Raw genomic sequence first — 12596 nt, forward strand, 5'->3', positions numbered from 1 at the left:
TCATGATAATAACTCTCTATGTTCAGATTCTTTTTTGTTGTTGTTATTGTTTACTCACTTTACTAGCTTATTTCCTGACTTCTAACTTTATGTTAAAGATGGACTTTGCTGTTAGGCTCCAGGGGGCATTATCCTAAGTTTCAGCTTTTTTATGCCACTGTTTTCAGAACCAGTTCTGATAGTCTTTAAGTTTTCAGTTCTTCCAAGACAATATGATCAAAGGAGAGGTGTGTACTCTGTTCTCCTGAAATGTGCTCTTGTCAGTGAATAACAATAAGCATTCTTTTTCACCCTGGAACAGTGTCCAAGGTTTCCACTTCTTGGCAGCTACATTTTCTAGTTTGCTAGTGTTCTACCTCACCTTGGGATGCAACCCGGAACTATATCTGGGCAATGCATCAGAGTCCTGAACCCAGTGCTAGCAGAGGTTCCCTTTAATCTCCTTCTGATCAGTTGTCCAACCCCCTTGAAATCTGTGAACTCCAGAACTCATCACTGCTTCCCCCCAAGACCTGCTGCTGGCTTGTTGACATTGCCTTTGCTGGACTGTTCTATACTCTCATCCCAATGAGAAAGATTTTATTGGCCAACATTTTAAGTTGTCTTGAGATACCCCATCCTTTTGTTGGTTCTGTCATTCCAGAATTCATTTTGAGGTGTTATTTTAAAATTGTTTGGAAGGGATTTGGGGGGAGCTTAGTTAAGTCCCTGCATTTACTCTTCCATCTTCTATCAAGGATTTCTAAATGTATGTTAGTTAGATTTTTCAGACCTCAAAATTATAAAAATGACTAAAATTTGGGGCTTTAAAGGTTGAAAACTTTAGATAACAATGATTTAATTACCATGGACATTTGATTAACCCATATGCCAAAATGACATTAAGATTTAAGAAAAGCTTACCTTTGTTGCAAGATTATACTTTATTTCAGCATCAGATTGAATTGGAACATTATTCTCTCTCACAGTAACTTGAACTGGTTGGATACTCAGCCCAAAGATTTTGATTTCTTTAAATGCTAAGTTATTTGGATCTCTGTAATTCTGATGTAAGACTTTCACATCTAGGTGATTCTAAGAGATGCACAAAAAGAGAAACCATGTTACCTTCCTCCACTGCTACAACAATGGCTAAACTTCCCATGTCTAAGGACACTACACATTCATTTTATTGATTTTAACAATTGGAGGAAGCAAACAAATCAAGTTTGAGGAAGAGAAGTGGCTTAGTTTTAACCATTTCCCAAAATACTCTGAAATCTCTTATTAGAATGAAACCTCTGAGAATTCATTCTTCCTTCAAAATTTCAGTTGACGTTACAGACCAATGGGCTATTCAAGTTAATTTTTTTATGTTTTTAATAATTGGAAAAGTTATAGTTCTCAGAAGAGTAAATGAAGCAAATTATTCTTGAATGACATTTTTATTTGTTGCCTTTTAGCATCATTAATTTTGCTAAGATAATTTTTAAAAAATCAAAATTTCCATTAACACTTACCTGACTGACAGAAAATGTTGAGAAGTAGTAATTCCCCTTTTCATAGGTATCTGCAACAAGACAAAGTAATGAAATTTTCCAGGTCCTACCAAGCACAGTTTAAGACACAAAAAGCTCAAACTACCACATTACCAATACCAGGACTTTTTGTTTCCCTGATTCTTTTATTCTATCTTCCTTAGAAATTCATATTTATATTTTAAAGAAAAATACCTAGCATCTTAGAGTAGCTCATGAATAGTTGCAAGGGTTTTAAAGTTCAATTCATAGCAATGCAATGCCCTAAGGTAGATTATAATGGGTAACTTAAACAAGGGACCTTCATTCAGTTCAATCAGCTCAATATTTCCTCAATGCTTTTTCATGTTGAATATTCTTCTCCTATTATGGCTAACTTAATCTTGTTTTTTAAACTGTTAAATGATCTCTAGGTGTTCGACTTATGCTAGGCTACTAACCTGCCAGGGAACTAAACTGACAGAAAACTAGCCTGAGCCTAACCCAGAAAAGAACAAGGATAATGAGTGGGAAATGCAAAGAAGTGATTTTAGGTTCAACATAAAGAAAAACTGGAATAATTGGAAATATTCTAAAATAGAATGTCCTGCTTTGGAATGAAAGTGGAAGGTATTAAGTTGCCCCTTAACTGAAGTCTTCAAGGAGTAGGTAGATGACAACTTTTTCAGGTATGATTCCAGTTAGATGACTTCAGAGGTCCCTTTGTGTTCTGAAAGTCCTTAAATTCTAATCAATCATCCTAATAAATTATTTAAATGAACTGATTTGAAGATAGGCAAAAACATGGTCAGGTAACTGGTTCAGTAGAGGCCTGAGTTTAAATATGACCTCAGATACTTACTAATTGGGTGACACTTGACTAGTCACTTAATCTTGTTTGTCTATCTTTCCTCATTTATAAAATGAGCTGGAGAAGGACATGGCAAACCACTAAAATTAGTTGCCAAGAAAACCCCAAATGGGGTGACAAAAGTGTCAGTCAAGACTGAACAACATGGGGTGGAGCCAAGATGGTGACAATAAAGGATCAAGTCTTAGGAGCTCTCTGATAAAACTCATAAACCAAGAACTCTAACTAAACTTTCGAGAGACAGAACCCACAGAGGGACCTAGTGAGGCAGCTCTCCTACTCAAGGTAACCTGGAAAAGAGCAGAAAGGCTCTGCTTCCCTGGGGTCGGAGGGGTAGCCCCCCAGAGGGGTGGCCCACTGGAGCAAAAGAACCTCAGCCTCCCGGAGGCAGCCCCAGGGCACTGGGAGCCATGGCTCACAGCAGCGGGGGAGTCTCCTGATCTACATGCCGGGGAGCACCAAGCACAAAGTGGGGGAACAGCGGGGGACCTCTTCCAGAGCGAGCCCGTGAAGCCCAGCCTTCAGGGCACACAGCAAGCAACATGGTCTTTCCACAGCCCTGATCCAGGAACAGAAGCAGGTGGAGCAGGTAAGCAGGAGCCCCCAGGGCATGAGCCCATTGAGCTGAGGGAGGGGAGTGAAAAGAGAGAGACTGCCGAGCTCTGCCCTCAGCCCCAGGAACAGGACTCTGGGGCTCTGACCACATTCAGATCCTGATCACAGTCTAGCGCCGCCCCCCGAAGAGCAGCAGGGCCCCCCCACCTCAGCCACGTAGCAGAGGGGGGCGCATATGGTCATTCACAGACCAGGAGGGAGGACAGAGCCTCACACACTGAGACCCTTGTGAGAGTGTCCCAAAAGATCAGGAAGCACCCCAAAACAGGCTTAGGCTGGGAAAAATGAGCAAGCAGAGAAAAAAGAGGAACACGATTGAGAAATATTTTGCAAATGACCCCAAGAAGGATCAAAATACTCAGTCTGAAGATAAGGAAGCACAAGCTCCTGCATCTAAAGACTCCAAGAAAAACAGAAATTGGTCTCAGGCTATGACAGAGCTCAAAAAAGACTTTGAAAATCAAATGAGGGAGTTAGAATAAAAACTGGGAAAAGAAATGAGAGAGATGCAGAAAAAACATGAAAATGAAGTCAGCAGCCTAGTCAAGGAAATCAAAAAAAAAAAATGCTGAAGAAAATAGCATGCTAAAAACCAGCTTAGGTCAAATGGATAAAACAGTTCAAAAAGTTATGGAGGAGAAGAATGCTTTAAAAAGCAGAATGGGCCAGATGGAAAAAGAGATAAGAAAACTCTCTGAGGAGAACAAATCCTTCAGACAAAGAATAGAATACAGGGAGATTGATGAATTTGCCAGAAATCAGGAATCAATACTTCAAAACCAAAAAAAATGAAAAATTAGAAGAAAATGTGAAATATCTCATTGAAAAAACAACTGATATGGAAAACAGACTTAGGAAAGATAATTTAAAAATTATTGGAATACCTGAAAGTCATGATCAGGAAAAGAGCCTTGACATCATTTTCAAAGAATTACTACAGGAAAATTGCCCTGATATCCTAGAAGCAGAGGGCAAAATAGAAATGGACAGAATCCACCGAGCCCCCCGAGAAAGTGATCCCAAAAAACCAACCCCTAGGAATATCATAGCCAAGTTGCAGAACTCCCAAGTCAAGGAGAAAATATACAAGCAGCCAGAAGAACACAATTCAAATACCATGGAGCTGCAGTCAGGATCACACAGGACTTAGCAGCAACTACATTGGAAGCTCATAGGGCTTGGAATAGAATATACCGGAAGGCAAAAGAGCTTAGAATGCAGCCAAGAATGAACTACCCAGCAAGGCTGAATGTCCTCTTCCAGGGAAAAAAGATGGACTTTCAATGAGCCAGGGGAATTTCAAATGTTCCTGTTGGAATGGCCAGAGCTAAACAGAAGGTTTGATCTTCAGATACAGGACTTGGGTGAAGCATAGAGATTGGAGGAGAAGGGGAAAATATGAGGGACTTAATGATGATGAACTGCATGTATTCCTGTATAGAAAAATGACACTGATAATACTCATATGAACCTTCTCAGTTAATAGAGCAGGTAGAGGGAGCTTTTATAGTTGAAGCACAGGAGAAAGCTGAATTCGAAGATAAAGTATGGTGTAAAAATGGAGTTAATAGAAAAAAGGGAAATGTAATGGGAGAAAGAAAAAGGAGAGGGGGAATAGGCCAAGATATTTCATATAATAAGACTTTTCTTTATTATAATGAGCTATTGCAATGCTATGGAAGGTGGGGAAGGCAAGGGGGAATGAGGGAAACTTCCCTCTCATCAGAGGTGGCTAGGAAAGGAAACAGCATATATACTCAATGGGGTATAGGCATTCAGAGTAAGGAGAGGGGGCAACAGGGGGAAGGAGGGGATGCAAGTGATGGAGGAGAGGATGGATCATGGGGGGAGAGTGGTCAGATATAACTCATTTTCTTTCTTACTTATTGCAAGGGGCTGGGATTGGATGGCCTGTCCAGGACCACAGGGCCAGGTGGATTCTGGGCCTAAGGGGTGGTATGGGGACTTGGGGCTTCTTGGCCCCAGGACCAGGGATCTGTCTGCTGCACCACTCAGCTACCCTATAGCAGAGTCAGAGTAAAAGGAGAAAGAAAATATAGTACATGGTAGTGGAGAAATAGCAAAGGAGGGAGTTGCGATCAGCAATGGCAACGTTGAAAAAATATGGAAGTAACCTTTGCCATGGACTAATCATAAAGATTGTGACCCACGCACGACAGAGTTGTTGGTGTTAGAACAAAGACTGAAGCACATTTTTTAATATTATTATTTGGGGAGGATGCAGGGCAAATGGGGCTGGGTGGCCTGGCTGGGGCCGCATAGCAGGGTGATCCTTGGGTGTCTAAGGCTGGATTGGGACCCAGGTGCTCCTGGCTCAAGGGCCAATACACTGTCCACCACCCAGCCACCCCTACTATTATTACTATTTTATTTTATTTTGGGTCTTTTTTTTCTTTTCTTTTGGTTTCTGCAGAGCAGTGGGGTTCGGGTGGCTTGCATATCACACGGCTGGGTGATTGTTGGGTGTATGGAGCCGGATGTGGGCTCGGGTGCTCGTGGCTCCAGGGCTGGTGCTCCGTCCATTGCGCCCCCTGGCCATACCTACAATTATTACTATTATTTTTTAATTTTAATTTTTTTCCTCTCCCCTTTACTTTATCGCTGAAGCAAGTCTATATTTATGGGGGAGGGGGAATCTCGTTTACTCTTAAACAAGAATATTTTACTAATGTAAAAATAACATTGATTGTACAAAATGAGAATAAATATTAAATTAAAAAAATTAAAACCTTAAAAAAAAAAAGACTGAACAACATCAAAGAACAGAAGGGTGTTAAGAGAGAGAACACCAAAATTGATGTTAATTGAACCTAAGGAAGCCCCACTTACCAATGCTCTGTCCATCATCCCAGAAAAACTCTCCTTCAGCTGTTTCATTGTCTGATAAAGCCACAATAAGACTCAAGGAGTTTCTCCGGCTAAGAAAAATTAAAAATTAAAAATCAGGCATCCAGCACCTTGGGACTGATTTGTTAAAAGGAAATAGAATTTCCCCCAAATAAGTGTCATGTAACTAGCTTTGTAGCAAGTATCAAGGATGAGCTTTCAACATTCTTGAAGTAAAAGTTTACAATTTTGGCAAAATTTGATTTTAATCCATGAGTCATAAAATAGATAATATAGAAGCTTTCATGATTTAGCTCTGCCTTGCTATTCAGACTTATCCTGTCCAACAGCACCCTACATTTTGGTGAAGCATAAAATTTCTATCTACATGATGTCACTTGTCTCCTCCTACAAAATCTCCCATGTGAATACCATGAAATTATCATGATGCTTAGAGAGATGGCATAAAATATACTGGAAGCAAACAAAAGCATAAAATGTACCATCCATTCATCAGGGAGGATGAGAAAATGGACAATGTGGTAGGAAGAATGTTGATAAAAATCCCCAGTCCCTCCCTTCCCCTATCAAACACCTCTATAATCAAACACCTCTATCTGGTTATTGTCTGTTTTTAATGGATCACTATTGCTAATTAGGTGCCAACTTTAATTCTCTTTATGCTGATGAAGGACAGAAAGTGCTATCTGCAACTCTCTAAATTTAAATACCAAGGGACAAAGCACTGTATCCTATACTGGATACAGATTTGGGGATTACTGGTGGTACACAGGAAACAGAAACTCCTTACATTTTACAAACTATTTCCTCTGAATACTCATATCACTATCAATATTCCCTATTTATTATTATTCTGATTTTAAAGAATCAGGGAACAGAGTCTCTGTAAGTTTGGAGGATTTTTCTAGAGGCTTAAGAGCTTAGAAATCAACTCAAGCAAAGGTCTCTTATCTACAAGTCCATCACTATACTGCAGTGTCTTTCAAAAAAAAGGATAGGGAGCCCAAAGAATTAGCATTAGGATATACATTTGGAAAGGAAAGAAAGATGCTGCTCCCCTCACTTACCTATAATAGGTGTTATTAGCAGGTTCTTGCAATGGAAGGATGTAACCTCCACGGATGTGGAGATTGATGTGGTCAAGAGGAGCTGACAGGTCCTTCCACTCTCCTCTCACTCCAATATCTGAGCCCTTTGATTGAGAGGCAGGTAAGGATGAAATGAACTCAGGAATAGTCAACAAAGTAGGCAAAGTGCTTTCTCACTATGGACTCCCACTCCAATCCAACTGGTCATGCATTATTCCTCCTCTCTTTCCTTATCTTTCACCAAATCTTGCCAAATCAGTCTTTCTTCCCTAATTATTCCCACTTTTCAGTGTATCTCATCAATCTTGCCACTTTCCTCTTCTATATTTTCATTCTCAAAGTTCATCAGGGCCTTTGAAAACACTGAATGTTCAAGTAATAAGGAATTAAATAATTGACTAGTGGAGAACCTCAGATTTTGGAGGAAAAAGAAATGGAAATATAACAATCAATGATAAGTTATATGATGCCAGCTTTTCAAACAGTACAAGGGGAAGAGTTGTCAGAACTTATACAGAAATCCTGAGAAAATCCAAATGATTTGCCTTAGGTATCCTTCTCCACTCCTTGGCTTACAAAATTTTCTGAACTGGAGGAACCATGAGCTCCTATCTATGTACCATGAGAGACACTTACCGAATAGTAATCAAACCAGCGGGCTTTGGGGAAGTAAGCAGGTACCTGTCTGGCATTCTACAATAAAAATATATGAGTTGTTAGAAAACTGACCTAGGGAGACTAAAAATAATAATGAATGCATTCAGTCAATAAATATTAAGGGTCTACTGTGAACCAGCCAGTAGATTAAGCACTGGAGATACAAAAAGAGGCAAAAGACAGTCCTTGCCCTAAAGGAGTTTATAATCAAATGAGGGAAATTATCTGCAAACAAACATATATTTATAAAGCCAGTCCATATACAATAAATAGGAAATAATTAACAGAGGAAAGAAACTAAATTAAGCTGTAGAATTTGGGATTTTAGTTGGTATGTGAAACTAGAGAGATCAGTAGGTGAAACCAAAGAGGAAGAGGGAGAACATTTCAGGAACAAGGGATAGCCAGAGAAAATGCCTTAAACCTCCCATGGCTGAGAGATGGAGTGCTTTTGTTCATGGAATAGTCAAAAGACCAGTGTCCTTGGATCAAAGAGTATGAATCAGAAAGTAAGGTGCAAGAAAACTGGAAAGCTAGGAAGGAGGTAGGTCTTATGAATATCAAATAGCATTTTGTATTTCCTTCTGAAGTTTATTGAGTGTGGGGGAGAGGCATGACATGATCGGAGCTTTGTCTTAGAAAAATCACTTTAGTAAAGCAGTAGAGAGGGAAAAGAGAAAAGGATCCAGGTCAGAAACCTGAGGGACAATAGTGCTTCAAGGGTATGATCTGGAAGAGGATTCAGCAAAAGAATGAAAAATGAATGGAAGGATAAAGAGGAAACTCAGGAGAGAATGATGTTCAGAGGAAGAAGATCAAGAAGAAAAGTTTTATCAAGATTGCCAAAAGTTAGAGAGAAATCAAAGTGAATGAGGATTGAGAGAAGGTCACTGGATTTAGCAAGGAAGAGGTCATTAGTAACTTTGGAGAGAGTAGCCCTGGTGAAACCAAAAGGTAGGAAACCAGATTGTAAGTGGTTAAGAAGAAAATGAGAATAAAAGAAAGTGTTGGCCCCTATTGTAAATGGCATTTTCTGGAAGTTTAACTACAAAGGACAGAAGAATAGGACATTAGTTAGCAGGAATGGAAGAGTCAAGTGAGGGTTGTTTTTTTTTTTCCCCAGAATGGAGGAGGCATGGGTATGTTTGCAGGCAGTAGTGGAATTGAAATGAAAGAGTGGGAATGACCTAGGGAGTTGTCTGTTGGAGATGGAAAGGAATGGGATTGTTTGAACAAGTAGAAGTGTTAGCTTTAGTAAGGTATTAGGTAACTTCATTATGTGAGGCAGGAGAAAAGAATGAGAAGTTGGCAAAAGATATCTGAGTGATAGAAGGGGCAAATTTTTTTCTCTAAAATATGAGTCAAGGCTCTCAGCTGAGGAAATGGGGAAAGAGGAAGCCATGGAAGGGGTGAAAGGGTTTAGAAAAGCTACTGTGGAAAGTGAAATAGTGAGTTAATTAAGAAAGTAAAATTGGATTATTATTTAACTGCAGTGAGGGTCCAGTTGAAGTTATATAACATAAATTTTTAGTGGACCCAGTTAAAAGTGGACCCAGATTTTCTCTGCTTCTATTCAGTAGCACATGCATTGACTTAGATTTGGCTGGGTATAATCAGCCACAAGGAAAAAAAGCTAGGAATTAAGAGAGGAGGATGGTGGGTTGTTGAATTGGTTCACTAAAGAGTCAAGATGGGGAAAAGAGAAGAGAATAGTTATTGCAGGGGTAGTTGGCCTAGGAGAAAATTGAGAGGTCAAGGGATTGGAAGCCAATATGTAGATAAAAAGTAGGTTTATATAAGGGAAGACAGAGGAAGGGGCAAAAAATGTCAACAGATAATGACTGGATATTAGAATTTCAGAATTATTAAACAAAGATAAAGTCTCTATATACTTGTCACAAACTTTTTAACCTTCTAATAATCTTGTAAGAAAGGGGAATCATGAACTCCCAGTTTTATAGGTTAGAAAATTGAGGCATAGATGCAGTTCCAAAACAGCACCAATGCAAGGGCAAGAACTCAGGTTCTATAATTCCAAGAACAGAACAAGGCCCAGTCCACTCCATGATTTTGACTTTCATTCATCATCTTCTATAGAATCCAAAGCCTAGTCTATACTCACAGGCTCCAGGACAGGGCTGACTAAAAAGGCAGGTCCCCACAAGAACTGAAGGAATATGTCCCAGGTTTTATTGTCTTCTACAAACCTGAGCAGAGAAAGATGGTATCACGATTTAGGTTCCTCTCAAAGTCATGAGTAAAAAATGTTATAGATCACATGAACATTAAGATTTTTAAATGCTAAGGTTCTTAATAGCCTTACACATCAGGTCAACCCAATGCCCAAACTCTTCATCCAAGAAATGTATAGATTTTTGGTTCCTAGGATACCTTCTTTCTTTCTCTAGATCTATCAGACACCCTCACTCCTTGTATATTTTGGATTAATATGAGGATATGTGCTCTTTTTGCCTTTATCATATATGAACTTAGATCCTTACACTTCATCATCTTTAACTGAGGCATTTTGCAACTCCTCCACATCTGCTCATCAATTTATATGTGAAAGGACATGAATGTCTTTTCACATTCACATTAATAGAAGTGTCTTTGTTCTATTTATGTAGTTGATAAAAGGAAAAGCACAAAATTATAGCTGAATAATTCTTAGAGGAAAAAATTTATAGTCGGGGACATGATTGAATCTCATTACATATATATTAAAACTGCCATTTTGCTCATTCAAACATTGTTTGCTAATGGAATTTTATCTAAAACTGTGGGGTGACTCTTGTGCTTCTGCAGATAATTTAAAATGCATTTGTATCTCCCGCATTTTGACTTTTCTTAATATTTAATGCAACCTTAAAGAATTAATTTGTAAATGTATAAGAAAGCAAAAGTCTAAACTCAAAGGAGTAAGTCAAGGTAATAAATATCTGACCTTGAAAGCAATGTGTGAATTAATTATATGACTGAAGAGAAGTACAAAAGCAAAAGATTCACCCTACTGATAATTCATTAAAAAGGATTTTAGGGTCACATTTAAAAGACAAAAATAACTTCACCCAATTTCCTGGAATTTCTTTATAATCAGAGCAGTCCTTTAAATTTAACAACCTTCAACATTTTTCCAATTAGCCAGTCACAAGCTAATTATCAGCTAGGATAATAAGTTAAATCTCCTAACTCCCAGACCAATGTGTCTTCCATTAAATCATGATGTCTATCTCAATAATAGATTTGCTTAATATTAGAATGACTTTAAGTCAAAGTCCCAGTAACATAAAGCAGGCACTTACTCATGAAGAAGGGGCCGGACAACAGTGCTACCTTCAACATGAGCTTTGTGCATGAGGGTGTAGAGATATGGCAAGAGGGTATATCTTGTCTTCAGGACATTTCTTGATAGATCCTCGAAGGTAGAATTCCAAGACACCGGATCCTGTCTCTAAATCAGAAAAAAAAAAAAAAGAAATACTTTGATGCTGCTCCAATGAAACAGTATTTGAAATGGAAAGTAAATGAAACATTTTTCCTACACTAGTCAATTTGTGTTCCTGACTTTTTGTTCATGACCCCTCCCCAGGTTGACACCACTTGCCTTGACCCAAGAAGAATTCTAGATGCTTATTTTTTCCCTTATGCCTTAGGATCCTGAGCAAAGTTAACTCTTAACCCTGATACAGAAATATAACCTGGGCAAGACTGACATTCATTACTAACCATGCATTTGCTTGTTCAGCAGCAATCTTACATTACAATGGAATGCAAAAAGTAAATATATGTGAAAGGATGGTGAGATCCTGGCATTATAACTTCCCAGAACGACTGAAAGATCTCTTCTCTCTATCACCATTCTTTTAGAGTTTCTGACAGGAATAGCTCTAGCAAACATAGAATTTATGTTATGAATTTTTCTGTGCCATGAAACACACTATTCCAAGAGGAAGAATTAATACCTGAGATCTGGCATAAGGACACATTTGAGGCATAAACTGATATCTTACCCTAGGTCCAATGGTATTATGGTTCCTAGAGAAAGGATAAAATGCTCCCAGTTGCATCCATCGAGCACACATCTCATATTCAGCATCTCCAAAGAACCCACAGATATCAGCTCCTGTCTGATAATAAGAGGGGAAAAAACAGGGAATGTGGATATTGTGGGGTTCTGAAGCAGTCTGAAATCTGACCAAGTGCTGACCCAAATGAGACTTACATAGGATATTCCAAAGAGACTGAACTCCATCATTCCTGTAATGAGAATCACAGCTCTATTAGATGAAGCTCTTGATCTCATTGATGTGACTAGTTGATCATCAAGAAAGATCCAAATATATATATATATATATATATATATATATATATATATATATATAATAGACAAAGATCTGACACTTCTCTCTTGCCTTTAATATCCAGAAAAATGATTGACATTTACTGACCACAAAAATTTCATTCCATTCATTAGAATTAGGCTCATACATACCAATGATGGATTTATAGAGCTGATCCCATGCTGCTGTGTTATCTCCTAACCAGTGCCCTGCCCAGCGTCCAGAAGAAGGGAAGGTTGAACGAGTGACCACAATTCCTCTCTCTCCTGTAACCTCTTGCACTCCTCTAATAAGAGAACAAAAATGTGACATGAGGTTCAATCTGGAGATGGCCAGAGTGCTTCCCCATCAGAAGGTTTGTGTAGCTGAGACTATAAGTTGAGGATCTTCTCCCTAGCTGACAAAATTGGACAAGTAATAAGATCAGAACCCTAGAACAATCTTTAGCTGATGTTCCAGTTTAAAAAAATAGAACCAGGATGTATTGTACATTATAAATGAATTACAGATAATGAAAAAATATTTCATTTTGATTGAACTATGTATATCAGGGGGTGGGTTTAAATTTTCTTCAGTTCTTTAATGGATTTACCTCTTTGTGGAAGTATCATTATAACCAATTGTGGTTAATTCCCATTATATAAGTACAAAAAAGAATGTG

General features: G+C 38.6%; 1 protein-coding gene across 1 annotated transcript in view; it reads right to left on the bottom strand.

The window, feature by feature from the left end:
- LOC141492847 (uncharacterized) overlaps positions 1 to 12596 on the bottom strand; it is a 319801-nt gene that overhangs the window by 122605 nt on the left and 184600 nt on the right. The window contains exons 85-94 of the mRNA XM_074193534.1: positions 12088 to 12221; positions 11818 to 11852; positions 11606 to 11722; positions 10898 to 11046; positions 9718 to 9802; positions 7575 to 7631; positions 6918 to 7042; positions 5833 to 5921; positions 1500 to 1549; positions 904 to 1074 (exon numbers count right to left, since the gene is read on the bottom strand). Coding sequence (XP_074049635.1) covers positions 904 to 1074; positions 1500 to 1549; positions 5833 to 5921; positions 6918 to 7042; positions 7575 to 7631; positions 9718 to 9802; positions 10898 to 11046; positions 11606 to 11722; positions 11818 to 11852; positions 12088 to 12221 — 1012 coding nt within the window. The remainder of the gene's footprint in view (positions 1 to 903; positions 1075 to 1499; positions 1550 to 5832; positions 5922 to 6917; positions 7043 to 7574; positions 7632 to 9717; positions 9803 to 10897; positions 11047 to 11605; positions 11723 to 11817; positions 11853 to 12087; positions 12222 to 12596) is intronic.

Source organism: Macrotis lagotis, chromosome 7 (genome assembly GCF_037893015.1).
Source record: "Macrotis lagotis isolate mMagLag1 chromosome 7, bilby.v1.9.chrom.fasta, whole genome shotgun sequence".
Lineage (NCBI taxonomy): Eukaryota > Metazoa > Chordata > Mammalia > Peramelemorphia > Peramelidae > Macrotis > Macrotis lagotis.